Source organism: Mus musculus, chromosome 2, assembly GCF_000001635.26.
Source record: "Mus musculus strain C57BL/6J chromosome 2, GRCm38.p6 C57BL/6J".
Taxonomy (NCBI): Eukaryota; Metazoa; Chordata; class Mammalia; order Rodentia; family Muridae; genus Mus; species Mus musculus.
This window is the reverse complement of record NC_000068.7, coordinates 112885663-112899713: the sequence shown is the minus strand read 5'-3', so window position 1 is coordinate 112899713 and position 14051 is coordinate 112885663. Positions and strand designations below refer to the sequence as shown.

At 39.4% G+C, this 14051-nt stretch overlaps 1 protein-coding gene across 9 annotated transcripts in view; it reads left to right on the top strand.

The window, feature by feature from the left end:
• The window catches only part of Ryr3 (ryanodine receptor 3), a 586052-nt gene that overhangs the window by 317692 nt on the left and 254309 nt on the right, over positions 1–14051 (top strand). For all 9 annotated transcript variants that reach the window (XR_003951556.1, XM_017316705.2, XM_017316711.2 and 6 more), the window contains one exon: positions 13030–13222. Coding sequence is in view for 8 of the 9 variants with exons in the window: in XM_017316705.2 (XP_017172194.1) it covers positions 13030–13222 (193 nt within the window). In the remaining variant the exon portion in view is untranslated. The remainder of the gene's footprint in view (positions 1–13029; positions 13223–14051) is intronic.

Sequence of the window (14051 nt, the reverse complement as noted above, 5' to 3'; positions counted from 1 at the left end):
AAATGAAATATTGACTGGTTTATCTACACAAAACTTCAAAATAATAAGACATGGGGAGATGATTTGTCTCTTGACAAAACCATACTAACTTGTGGCATAAAAAATTATTGCTTTAAACTTATGACAAACTTATAGGGGACTAGTAACAGATGATAAATGCTTAATGAGATACTAGTCTTAGTGGAAAGACATTAAACAATTCTGTTGTCTACTCTTATTTTTTAATTTTTTTTAATTAGGTATTTTCCTCGTTTACATTTTCACTGCTATCCCAAAAGTCCGCCAAACCCAACCCCCCAATCCCCTACCCACCCACTCCCCCTTTTTGGCCCTAGGGTTCCCCTGTACTGGAGCATATACAGTTTGCAAGTCCAATGGGCCTCTCTTTGCAGTGATGGCCGATTAGGCCATCTTTTGATACATATGCAGCTAGAGTCAAGAGCTCCGGGATATTGGTTAGTTCATAATGTTGTTCCACCTATAGGGTTGCAGTTCCCTTTAGCTCCTTGGGTAATTTCTCTAGCTCCTCCATTGGGGGCCGTGTGACCCATTCAATAGCTGACTGTGATCATCCACTTCTGTGTTTGCTAGGCCCCGGCATAGTCTCACAAAAGACAGCTATATCTGGGTCCTTTCATCAAAATCTTGCTAGTGTATGCAATGGTGTCAGCATTTGGGAGGTGATTATGGGATGGATCCCTGCATATGCCAATCACTAGATGGTCCATCCTTTTGTCACAGCTCCAAATTTTGTCTCTGTAACTCCTTCAATGGGTGTTTTGTTCCCATTTCTAAGAAGGGGCAAAGTGTCCACACTTTGATCTTCGTTCTTCTTGAATTTCATGCATTTAGCAAATTGTATCTTATATCTTGGGTATCCTAAGTTTCTGGGCTAATATCCACTTATCAGTGAGTACATATTGTGCAAGTTCCTTTGTGTCTGGGTTACCTCACTCAGGATGATGCCCTCCAGGTCCATTTATTTGCCTAGGAATTTCATAAATTCATTTTTTAATAGCTGAGTAGTATTCCATTGTGTAAATGTACCACATTTTCTGTATCCATTCCTCTGTTGAGGGGCATCTGGGTTCTTTCCAGCATCTGGCTATTATAAATAAGGCTGCTATGAACATAGTGGAGCATGTGTCCTTCTTACCGGTTGGGACATCTTCTGGATATATGCCCAGGAGAGGTATTGCGGGATCCTCCGGTAGTACTATGTCCAATTTTCTGAGGAACCGCCAGACTGATTTCCAGAGTGGTTGTACAAGCTTGCAATCCCACCAACAATGGAGGAGTGTTCCTCTTTCTCCTCATCCTCGCCAGCATCTGCTGTCACCTGAATTTTTGATCTTAGCCATTCTGACTGGAGTGAAGTGGAATCTCAGTGTTGTTTTGATTTGCATTTCCCTGATGATTAAGGATGTTGAACATTTTTTTCAGGTGCTTCTCAGCCATTCGGTATTCCTCAGGTGAGAATTCTTTGTTTAGCTCTGAGCCCCATTTTTTAATAGGGTTATTTGATTTTCTGGAGTCCACCTTCTTGAGTTCTTTATATATATTAGATATTAGTCCCCTATCCGATTTCGGATAGGTAAATATCCTTTCCCAATCTGTTGGTGGCCTTTTTGTCTTATTGACGGTGTCTTTTGCCTTGCAGAAGCTTTGCAATTTTATGAGGTCCCATTTATCGATTCTCGATCTTACAGCACAAGCCATTGCTGTTCTATTCAGGAATTTTTCCCCTGTACCCATATCTTCAAGGCTTTTCCCTACTTTCTCCTCTATAAGTTTCAGTGTCTCTGGTTTTATGTGGAGTTCCTTAATCCATTTAGATTTGACCTTAGTACAAGGAGGTAGGAATGGATCAATTCGCATTTTTCTACATGATAACCGCCAGTTGTGCCAGCACCATTTGTTGAAAATGCTGTCTTTTTTCCACTGGATGGTTTTAGCTCCCTTGTCAAAGATCAAGTGACCATAGGTGTGTGGGTTCATCTCTGGGTCTTCAATTCTGTTCCATTGGTCTACTTGTCTGTCACTATACCAGTACCATGCAGTTTTGATCACAATTGCTCTGTAGTACAGCTTTAGGTGATTTTAGCATGGTGATTCCACCAGAGGTTCTTTTATCCTTGAGAAGAGTTTTTGCTATCCTAGGTTTTTTGTTATTCCAGATGAATCTGCCAATTGCCCTTTCTAATTCGTTGAAGAATTGAGTTGGAATTTTGATGGGGATTGCATTGAATCTGTAGATTGCCTTTGGCAAGATAGCCATTTTTATAATGTTGACCTTGCCAATCCATGAGCATGGGAGATCTTTCCATCTTCTGAGATCTTCTTTAATTTCTTTCTTCAGAGACTTGAAGTTCTTATCATACAGATCTTTCACTTCCTTAGTTAGAGTCACGCCAAGGTATTTTATATTATTTGTGACTATTGAGAAGGGTGTTGTTTCCCTAATTTCTTTCTCAGCCTGTTTATTCTTTGTGTAGAGAAAGGCCATTGTCTTGTTTGAGTTAATTTTATATCCAGCTACTTCATTGAAGCTGTTTATCAGGCTTAGGAGTTCTCTGGTGGAATTTTTAGGGTCACTTATATATACTATCATCTGCAAAAAGTGATATTTTGACTTCTTCCTTTCCACTTTGTATCCCCTTGATCTCCTTTTGTTGTCTAGTTGCTCTGGCTAGGACTTGAAGTACAATGTTGAATAGGTAGGGCGAGAGTGGACAGCCTTGTCTAGTCCCTGATTTTAGTGGGATTGCTTCCAGCTTCTCACCATTTACTTTGATGTTGGCTACTGGTTTGCTGTAGATTGCTTTTATCATGTTTAGGTATGGGCCTTGAATTCCTGATCTTTCCAAGACTTTTATCATGAATAGGTGTTGGATTTTGTCAAATGCTTTTTCTGCATCTAATGAGATGATCATGTGGTTTTTGTCTTTGAGTTTGTTTATATACTGGATTACATTGATGGATTTCCGTATATTGAACCATCCCTGCATCCCTGGGATGAAACCTACTTGGTCAGGATGGATGATTGTTTTGATGTGTTCTTGGATTCGGTTAGCAAGAACTTTATTGAGGATTTTTGCATCGATATTCATAAGGGAAATTGGTCTGAAGTTCTCTATCTTTGTTGGGTCTTTTTGTGGTTTAGGTATCAGAGTAATTGTGGCTTCATAGAATGAGTTGGGTAGAGTACCTTCCGTTTCTATTTTGTGGAATAGTTTGTGAAGAACTGGAATTAGATCTTCTTTGAAGGTCTGATAGAACTCTGCACTAAACCCATCTGGTCCTGGGCTTTTTTTGTTGGGAGACTATTAATGACTGCTTCTATTTCTTTAGGGGATATAGGACTGTTCAGATCATTAACCTGATCTTTATTTAGCTTTGGTACCTGGTATCTGTCTAGAAACTTGTCCATTTCATCCAGGTTTTCCAGTTTTGTTGAGTATAGCCTTTTGTAGAAGGATCTGATGGTGTTTTGGATTTCTTCAGGATCTGTTGTTATGTTTCCCTTTTCATTTCTTATTTTGTTAATTAGGATGCTTTCCCTGTGCCCTCTAGTGAGTCTGGCTAAGGGTTTATCTATCTTGTTGATTTTCTCAAAGAACCAGCTCCTTGATTGGTTGATTCTTTGAATAGTTCTTGTTTCCACTTGGTTGATTTCACCCCTGAGTTTGATTATTTCCTGCCTTCTACTCCTCTTGGGTGAGTTTGCTTCCTTTTGTTCTAGAGCTTTTAGGTGTGTTGTCAAGCTGATAATGTGTGCTCTCTCTAGTTTCTTTTTGGAGGCACTCAGAGCTATGAGTTTTCCTCTTAGGAATGCTTTCATTGTGTCCAATAAGTTTGGGTATGTTGTGGCTTCGTTTTCATTAAACTCCAAGAAGTCCTTAATTTCTTTCTTTATTCCTTCCTTGACCAAGTTATCATTGAGAAGAGTGTTGTTGAGTTTCCACATGAATGTTGGCTTTCTATTATTTATTTTTGTTGTTGAAGATCAGCCTTAGTCCATTGTGATCTGATAGGATGCATGGGCCAATGTCTATATTTTTGTATATGTTGAGGCTTGTTTTGTGACCAATTATGTGGTTGATTTTGGAGAAGATACCATGGGGTGCTGAGAAGAAGGTATATCCTTTCGTTTTAGGATAAAGTGTTCTGTAGATATCTGTTAAGTCCATTTGTTTCATCACTTCTGTTAGTTTCACTGTGTCCCTGTTTAGTTTCTGTTTCCATGATCTGTCCATTGGTGAAAGTGGTGTGTTGAAGTCTCCCACTATTATTGTGTGAGGTGCAATGTGTGCTTTAAGCTTTACTAAAGTTTCTTTAATGAATGTGGATGCCCTTGTATTTGAAGCATAGATATTCAGAATTGAGAGTTCCTCTTGGAGGATTTTACCTTTGATGAGTATGAAGTGCCCCTCCTTGTCTTTTTTGATTATTTTGGGTTGGAAGTCGATTTTGTTAGATATTAGAATGGCTACTCCAGCTTGTTTCTTCATACCATTTGCTTGGAAAATTGTTTTCCAGCCTTTCATTCTGAAGTTGTGTCTATCTTTTTCTCTGAGATGAGTTTCCTGTAAGCAGCAAAATGTTGGGTCTTGTTTGTGTAGCCAGTTTGTAAATCTATGTCTTTTTATTGAAAAGTTGAGTCCATTGATATTAAGAGATAGTAAGGAAAAGTAATTGTTGCTTCCTATTATTTTTGTTGTTAAAGTTGGCATTCTGTTCTTGTGGCTGTCTTCTTTTAGGTTTGTTGAGGGATTACCTTCTTGTTTTTTCTAGGGCATAGTTCCTGTCCTTGTATTGGTTTTTTGCTGTTATTATCCTTTGAAGGGCTGGATTCGTGGAGAGATAATGGGTGAATTTGGTTTTGTTGTGGAATACTTTGGTTTCTCTATCTATGGTAATTGAGAGTTTGGCTGGGTATAGTAGCCTGGGCTGGAATTTGTGTTCTCTTAGTGTCTGTATAACATCTGTCCAGGCTCTTCTGGCTTTCATAGTCTCTGGTGAAAAATCTGGTGTAATTCTGATAGGCTTGCCTTTATGTTACTTGACCTTTTTCCCTTACTGCTTTTAGTATTCTATCTTTATTTAGTGCATTTGTTGTTCTGATTATTATGTGTCGGGAGGAATTTTTATTCTGGTCCAGTCTATTTGGAGTTCTGTAGGCTTCTTGTATGTTCATGGGCATCTCTTTCTTTAGATTTGGCAAGTTTTCTTCAATAATCTTGTTGAAGATGTTTGCTGGTCCTTTGAGTTGAAAATCTTCATTCTCATCCACTCCTATTATCCGTAGGTTTGGTCTTCTCATTGTGTCCTGGATTTCCTGGATGTTTTGAGTTAGGATCTTTTTGCATTTTCCATTTTCTTTGATTGTTGTGCCGATGTTCTCTATGGAATCTTCTGCACCTGAAATTCTCTCTTCCGTCTCTTGTATTCTGTTGCTGATGCTTGCATCTATGGTTCTAGATTTCTTTCCTAGGGTTTCTATCTCCAGTGTTGCCTCACTTTGGGTTTTCTTTATTGTGTCTACTTCCCTTTTTAGGTCTTGGATGGTTTTATTCAATTCCATCACCTGTTTGGTTGTGTTTTCCTGCAATTCTTTAAGGGATTTTTGTGTTTCCTCTTTAATGTCTTCTACTTGTTTAGCAGTGGTCTCCTGTATTTCTTTAAGTGAGTTATTTAAGTCCTTCTTGATGTCCTCTACCATCATCATGAGATATGCTTTTCAATCCAGGTCTAGCTTTTCAGGTGTGTTGGGGTGCCCTGGACTGGGCGAAGTGGGAGTGCTGGGTTCTGATGATGGTGAGTGGTCCTGGTTTCTGTTAGTAAGATTCTTATGTTTACCTTTCGCCATCTGGTAATCTCTGGAGTTAGTTGTTATAGTTGTCTCTGTTTAGAGATTGTTCCTCTGGTGATTTTGTTACCCTCTATCAGCAGACCAGGGAGACTAGCTCTCTTCCCTGAGTTTCAGTGGTCAGAGCAGTCTCTTCAGGCAAGGTCTCCTCTTTCAGGGAGGTGCACAGTTATCTGGTGTTTGGCCCTCCTCCTGGCCGAAGATGAAGGCCCAAAACAGGATCTTTCCCAGAAACTGTGTTGCTTTGGCCTGTCACAGAAGCCGTTGTTTCAGTAGTCCACACTCTCACCTGTGTAGACTACTTTCCGTGGAGTCCCAGAACCAAGGTGGCTCCTGCGGAACGTGAGGCAGAAGCCTCTCGGGCTGGGTGGACACCTGTGCTCTGACCAGGAAGGTGGCCGGTTGTCTCTGTTGTCTACTCTTTAAACTGTATTGATCCATGACATGAATTAGTGCCATAAACTTACTATGAACTTATTGGAATGTAAAAGCATTTAGAGAATCATATAATTAATTATCCTTCTGTAATGATTCTACATGATAGCTGTATGAGGTAATTTTTTAGAGAAAGTATATATACTGAAAACAGAAAATAAAGGAAAAATGGAGTCTCTATTTGTGTTTCACCCAGAGTGAATGAGTATTTTTTTTTCTGCATGTGTGCTTTTCTTATTTTTCCCTTTCTTTCTGGCTCACAAAGAGTTAACAAACTCTGCCTCTTGCCAGATCAGTCAGGGGCCTGTGAGTTAAAGAACAAAGAACTGGAGTAACCAACTTCTTTACTTAATCCTTAGCTGCTAACAGCAGGTGTCAATCACCAGAAGTCAGCAGCTTTGGGCCACAGAATAGTGAAGAGTTTAGAAAGGTAAATATTACCAAAAGTAAGCAAATTTTGCCCTCACAAAACCAAGGATTTCCCCTGCAATCACCTACACCCCATTGCTTGCCAGCCTCGGTCTACCTGGATGCCATGGCTGGCCGTTGGCTTGTATCTATGAGTCCTTATTTCAAATAGGGTTGTTAGGGTTTTTGAATAAATACATCTACATCGGCACTAATCAGATTTATTTAGTGGGTAGTGAGCTACATGCTTTAATGTCACAATGACCTTTAAGGTAGCAAATACTGAACTCATGGTACAGATACAGAAACTGATACAAAAAGACACCAAGAACTGTAATCAGTCACCCTGGGAAGGCTCCTCATCTGATTATGTCATCAAGACTGTGACATTAACACTGCTTGGTCCCTCTTGTTATGATTATTAATCTGTAGGTTAATGTTAATCTAAAAAAAAAAGAATTCAACCCTTTTTTAGAAGATAAATAATGATGATTTTACCATACATAACTATGGCCCATAAATGTGAAGTGATGGGTTGTTCTGTCTGGATGGAAAATGCAAGACTAATTCTAGAGTTTTCACTGTAAATAAGTACTGCACCTCTCCTGCTTATTGTCCAGAGCATATATTGTCTATATTTCCTTAAGAACTGCAGTTGGAGATGATGTATGCCTGATACAAATGCCTCACAGACATATTGTGTGGTATATTTCTTACAGAGGAGCCATGATACAGTCCTCTAAAATTCAGTATGAGCGAAATGTTTCTCTAAAAATGAAACTACATAGTGAATTTTCTTGTGTAACTGAGAAGTGCATCCATCACATTCTCCTCCTTCCTTTAGACCAGTGGCTCTCAACCTTCCTAATGCTGTGATCTTTTATACACTTCCTCTTGTTGTGGCAACCTCAAACCATAAAATTATTTTCATTGCTACTTCATAAGTATAAATTTACTACTGCTATAAATGGTAATGTAAATCTCTGATGTTTTGATGGCCTTAGATGACCCCTGTGAAAGGGTTGTTTGACCCTCAGAGGGTTGCAACCCAAAGGTTGAGAACCATTGCCTTAGACCATATTCTATTTTTTGTTTTGGTTTTTGGTTTTTCAAGACAGGGTTTCTCTGTGTAGCCCTGGCTGTCCTAGAACTCACTCTGTAGACCAGGCTGGTCTCAAACTCAGAAATCACCTGCCTTTGCCTCCCTAGTGCTAGGATTAAAGGCGTGTACCACCACTGCCCAGCCTTAGACCATACTCTACCTGATATTAATAACCTGTGTCACCTGAGATTCTGATGGCATGCTTCTTGGAGTGGTCTTGTTAATAATGTTTCTTGTTATTTTTGTGTGGTTTTACATGGAGTATAAAACTTTTTGGGCTATTATAAATATTCTCATTTGTACATTTATCCATCCTAGACCATAGAGAGGGATGAGAAGGATACAAGCATCTACTTTTGTTCTGTGTGACCAAAGGGGCAACTTGGAACATGCAAAAACTATGGCAGGATGAGCTCAGCAGAAGGAAATTCATCTTGCTCTCTACCCTACCCCCATTCACCTTCCCTAGTTCTTCATAGAAAATGTATCTTCCCTTCCTAGTTATCCAGGTCCCATTGTGGAATCACTGAGCCTGGAGGTGCACAGTGGGAGCCCTTAGTTTAGGTGTATCACCAGATGCTATACACTATCTCTGGGAGGTGAAGATGGACTGTGAATGGGAAGGGAAGGATGCTCATACATATCAGCAACTCCCAGATGGCAGGAAGTCAATGAATGACTGAATGAGCTCCACTTGTGGAACCATGTCGCACTACCTACTAATGGCTCCCATCTCATCATCCCAAGTCTGCTTGCTCAAAGGAACCCAGACAATTCCTGTAGAGGATTCTGCATAGCCACTCAATAGATTAAGCATATTTGATTCTTGTTTCAAAGGCAAATGAATCATTCTCAATGGAAAATTTTTCATCCTATTTGATGCTGCAGGAGTACACTTAGGCACTTAAGAAACTCTTGTGTCTATTTGTAGACACTTGGGAATGAATGTTTCAGTGAGTCCAGAGGCAAGGACACTAACCATGATATATCGAAAGGGAGCACACTCCTGTGCACTTCAGGACCTGAACATCAATAATTGTGCATCGTTCCAGGAGTGGGTAGCTGCTCCTGTCCAGCTCTTCATTGTTTCATCCTGTATCCTATGAACAAGCAAAGGAGATGATCCGGGGTCACGCTGGTCATCACTAGTAGTGGCTCTATTTAATTGGAGAAGTGGAAAGATGGCTGGAAACTCAGGTTTGCCAAGGCTTATTGTGAGTCTAAATATTATACATGCTTTATGATATAGTTCAATGGAGGTGTGCCCAAGGTCTCAGTCCATCTGATAAGATGTAAAGAAACTGTGTCTGTGAGAGTTACACTTTCCATTCTCATGCATTGAAGCCCAAGGCTTCCTTAAGTCCAGACTACACTCTGATTTCTCAAGATCCGTACAGGAAACATCTATCTTATAGAAGGCATTCCAGGTAAATATATCAGTGTGTGCTTCAGCTGAAGAAATAAGGTGCCTATTAATGACTCCCACCAGGACTGCAGGGAAATTTGGGCATCTGAGGGAAGGGTAATTGCCTGATGACTTAATGGCATGGAAATAACACTCAGATGATGTAGAAGAGGATGGAAGGTGATTAGGAAGAGAGATTGAAAACTGATCGTGACAAATTTTCTTTTTCTTGAGATTTAAGTTTCCAGGTCCATTAGCTTTATAGTCATCTGTGTACATAAATTAAGCTGCTGACTTGAACTGATCTGTAACATATTTATTAAAGAACAATTGAAGTCGCCTTTGGAAAGAATTGCAATGGTAACATTGTATCAGTGAAAAAGGTCAAGAAAAAAGAATATTGTGGCTTTCCCATGGCCCCAATTGTTGATTGGGGGAGGGGTGCTAGGCAAATTGCTTACTTTATAGAGACTTTTCTAATTAGAACAATGCATAAAGACGGGCTGAAAGGTACATATCTGTAAACTCAGCTAAACTGTATATGCCCCAGTACAGGGGAACGCCAGGGCCAAAAAAAAAAAATGGGAATGAGTGGGTAGGGAAGTGGGGGGGGAGGGTATGGGGGACTTTTGGGATAGCATTGGAAATGTAATTGAGGAAAATATGTAATAAAAAATATTAAAAAAAAAAAAAGAATGCTGGGGCAGAAGGCTCACTTGAGCCCAGGAATAAAATATAGCTGCACTACATTTTGAAATTGAAGTTGCTGGGGAAGGGGATTTTCTTCCATGGAGTGACATTGGGTCTATCAACCACTAGGGGGTGTGGACCCTTATCTCTCTATGCCTTATCTCTTCAAAGGACTCTGAAGAGAGGGGAAAGTAGACAATAGAATCCCAGCTCAACTCTGCAAGCTCCATTTTGACTTATATTAGGCTTCAGGTGAAGAGCCTCATGAATTTTATGTTTATCTATCAAGGTGCTGGGTGCTTTTAAAGTTAGTTGTACAAATTCACATGTCAGTTGTTTGGTGGTTTTTCGAAATCACAGATATGTTGGGAATTGCTCATGAAGGATATTTTCTGGAAGCCAAAATAATGAAAAACCAAATGGATTGTTGGTAGCAACCCTTTTTAATAGGAAAATCAGAACTCAAGAGTGAGACAGGTTTTTTTCTGAGTTTCCATAAGTTCCTTTTAAAGCAGGCTTGAGAGAAAAAGGGAACAGAGAAAAGGACCTGGGATGTCTAAGCTCCATACTGAACTGAGAGCAGTCAGTCTTTCCAACTGGAAAAAATGGAATGGCGTCAACACCACCTGCATCCCACATGGTGCTCTGTTAGGTTTCACGTTGAAATAACTTTGCCTGTAGGTCTCTCACTGTGTTTCTCTACGGTTGGTAAAGTAACAGAAGTTACAAAAACAGAGTCACATGAGTTGGAGATCCCCACTGATGACATCCTGTGCTGAGGCCTCTGCAGTGTGGATACCCAAGCTCTGTGTCCCGTCTAGCTTCATTAACCCCACCCTATCTCCCCTAACCCTCCTCTCTTCAGCCCTCACTCCTCAGCTTCAGCATTTTCTTTCCCCTTTATCTAGTGTCCTGTTCATTTTTGAAGTCCCTGTGTCTCCCATGTTTGCAGACAGGAGTGACATCTTCCTCTACCTCCAATAGACATGGTGTTCCTTCTAATATTTACCCTATTGCTGTAATTTTTGACTCTCCACTCCCTACCCAGAGACAGTAAACTTCTTAAAGGAAAAAAGTGAACCTTTCTGCTTTTGATTCGCAGCCCCAGAGATAGTATCAGGCACAGAGAGAACCCTGTCTTAAAAATCCAAAAATTATAAAATAAAATAAATTGGAAGGTGACTTTTACTGTAATATTTGTAATTATTTCTTTCAAGGAATTCATAATGAGCACTTATTGTTTGTGATTGAGGGGAGGGTGCTGGAATATGGCCCTTTTTTAGTCACATAAGTTAGAGAAAGTATTTATTTTTAAATTAAAAATATAATAATTTTGTTACTTTTTAAATCAACAAATTAGTTTTTAACCTTTTACTAAAATAATATTATGCATTATAAATATTAAATGGTTCAAGGTTGAGATTAGTAGTATTACCAAGTATGTATGTGCAAAATTTGTAAGTAATACATATACATCCAGAATTGATTTACTTTAGGTTACCTTTTGTGATGTGTTGAGAAGTCATTAAAATCTAGCTTTTAATATGTATAGAATTCTGTTATAGCTTATAATATGATTTGCCAAAAATTCAAAAGAATTACACATCCTGGTTTGGATATATTTTGCGTGAGTGTGTGTGTGTGTGTGTGTGTGTGTGTGTGTGTGTGTGTGTATGATTGTGCACAAGAACTCACATGAGAATTAATGTGTTTTAATGGAAGCATTTTTTCTTAGTCTTTGATAATTTCATAGATGTTTATATAGAATCATGGTCATCTTCATGCCCCGGTTACCCACTCTCATACACCTCTCTCTTTTCCTGGAAACTTTGTTCTTCTCAACAAGTCCTCCTGTCTCCACTTGAATGAGTTTTTTTTTTCTTTTTTGACCACTGAGCTTTATTCAGGGTGTTCACATGAGCATGGGACAAGAGGTTATTGACTGGGACAGTGGAAGCCTATCACTGTCTACACCTCTAAAAAAAAATGATATCCCTGCCTCTGGTAACCCTTAGTTGCCCATAATCCCTCAGTAAGAGATGGGAGCTCATCACCCCTCCCCCATACATCATGAGATGGTGACAGGTCCATCCTGTGTAAGTCTCATGAAGTTATCCACAACTCTGGTGAATTCATGAATGTACCAGACTTGTTATGTCCAGGAGACTCTGCTGCACAGCACACCTCTCCAGTCTGTCTCCTACATCCCTTATGACCTCATTTGTGATATTCTCTGAGCCTTGTGGGGTCATGATCTCCAAGTCCTGTTCAGAGTCAAGCATTCCAAAGTCACTAATTCACTACATTATAGAGTTATACTTTCCTTTTTCTTACTTTTCTATGTGGAGGTTAATGTTTATAATGAATATGTATTAATTGTACTCTTAAGAAACAAAATGTCTTTATATTGTTATGGAATCTCTAAATTCCAGCTTCTCCCTGTCTGAGAGGAGGCTGCGTAGAATCATAATAATAACAAAGAAGATCGAGGCATTTTCTTACTATTTTGAATTAGAAGTGTTCAATCACTTTATGGGGAGATCTAGAAAAGCATTTTATAACCATTAGTGCACCTATAAATGACAGCGTGTTTGCCTCCTTATCTGAAATAATAAAGCTATTTAAAGCAATGAAACCTTGTTGCATGGTTTCCTGACTAGAGGGGATGCAGTCGTCTCTGATGACCCTCTCAAGCAGTGCCCACATCCTTCTGAGAAAAAGGCCTTCTCTTTCCTATGACTGCATGTTACACCCCGACCTTCAAGGACCTCCCCTCAGTAAAAGCTGTCCAGTGCTTACTTCTAGTATCAGTGTAGTCTGAGCACCTACCTCATAGATTCGCTTCTCGTTGGCCTAACTCTTAGTAGCTTTAGGACTTTCTCTGAGACTTGGTTCGTGTCAAGCATGGTGTCTATCCACTCATCAGCTTAGGAAATAATTTCCTCTCAATCTCATGCAGCAAGGGATTGCATTTCCTCTACAGTAGCATATCATGAGCTCTTCTGATACTGCGTACTCACTGTGTTTCTCCATCTCTCAACTATAGCCTCTTAAGTATGTCTCTCTACCTGATCATGCCTCCAGGGGCCCACAGTTTTATTCCTGCTCTCTACTCACCAGGACGGATACCCAGAGCTGTGGCTTCCATCAACCAGCATCTGCTCAAGTCAGACGATGTGGTGAGCTGCTGCCTTGACCTTGGAGTACCCAGCATTTCTTTCCGAATCAATGGACAACCTGTGCAGGGGATGTTTGAGAATTTCAACACAGATGGACTCTTCTTCCCTGTGATGAGTTTTTCAGCTGGTGTCAAGTAAGTTATGGCTGCAATTTCCTGGGAAATAGCTAGGGCTTTCCTTCAAAACTTTCTTTCCCATCACCCTCTTGAACTGAGGAACCAATGCTTTCTTTTAGGGTTTCATCTCAAAAGCCAAATTGCTCCCAAGAAAGTGATTGCAAATGGGCAAGAGGCAACCAAACTCATTCCCTCCACCTGCTTACTAAGTAGGTGCCTCCTACAGGGGTTATACTATGTACTCAGATAAAATGTGTGAGAAATCCTATGAACTGTACATGTTTGTTATGAGTTCCTTGAAAGAAATAATTACAGATATTACAGAAAAAGTCACCTTCCATTTTATTTTATTTTATTTTATTTTATTTTATTTTATTTTATTTTATTTTATTTTTAAATAGGGTTTCTCTATGTGGTTCTGGCTATCCTGGAACTCACTGTGTAGACCAGAATGGCCTCAAACTCTGAGATCTGCCTGCCTCTGCATCCTAAATGCTAGAACTCAACGCATGTGCCACCACTGCCTGGCACACCTTCCAATTCTAGTGCTTAGCGCTATAATCACTGTTAATATTTTATTATATTCATCTTTTTGTTACAAATGTGTGTATACTTTTTAAATTGCAGTCACTGCAATATGAAGTATAATTTTTCACTCAGAAATAAGTAATGAGATTTTTTCCTGACTCATTAGTTACCCTCAAAATTATTTTTATGGCCAAATAACCTTTTTTTTATTTCGCTGTCTCATAATATAGCTATAACTTTAGTGCTACGTTTTCATGCTAATTCTATTTCTATTGTTACAAATAGCATTCTTACAGATACATCTGCATATAACTTTGGT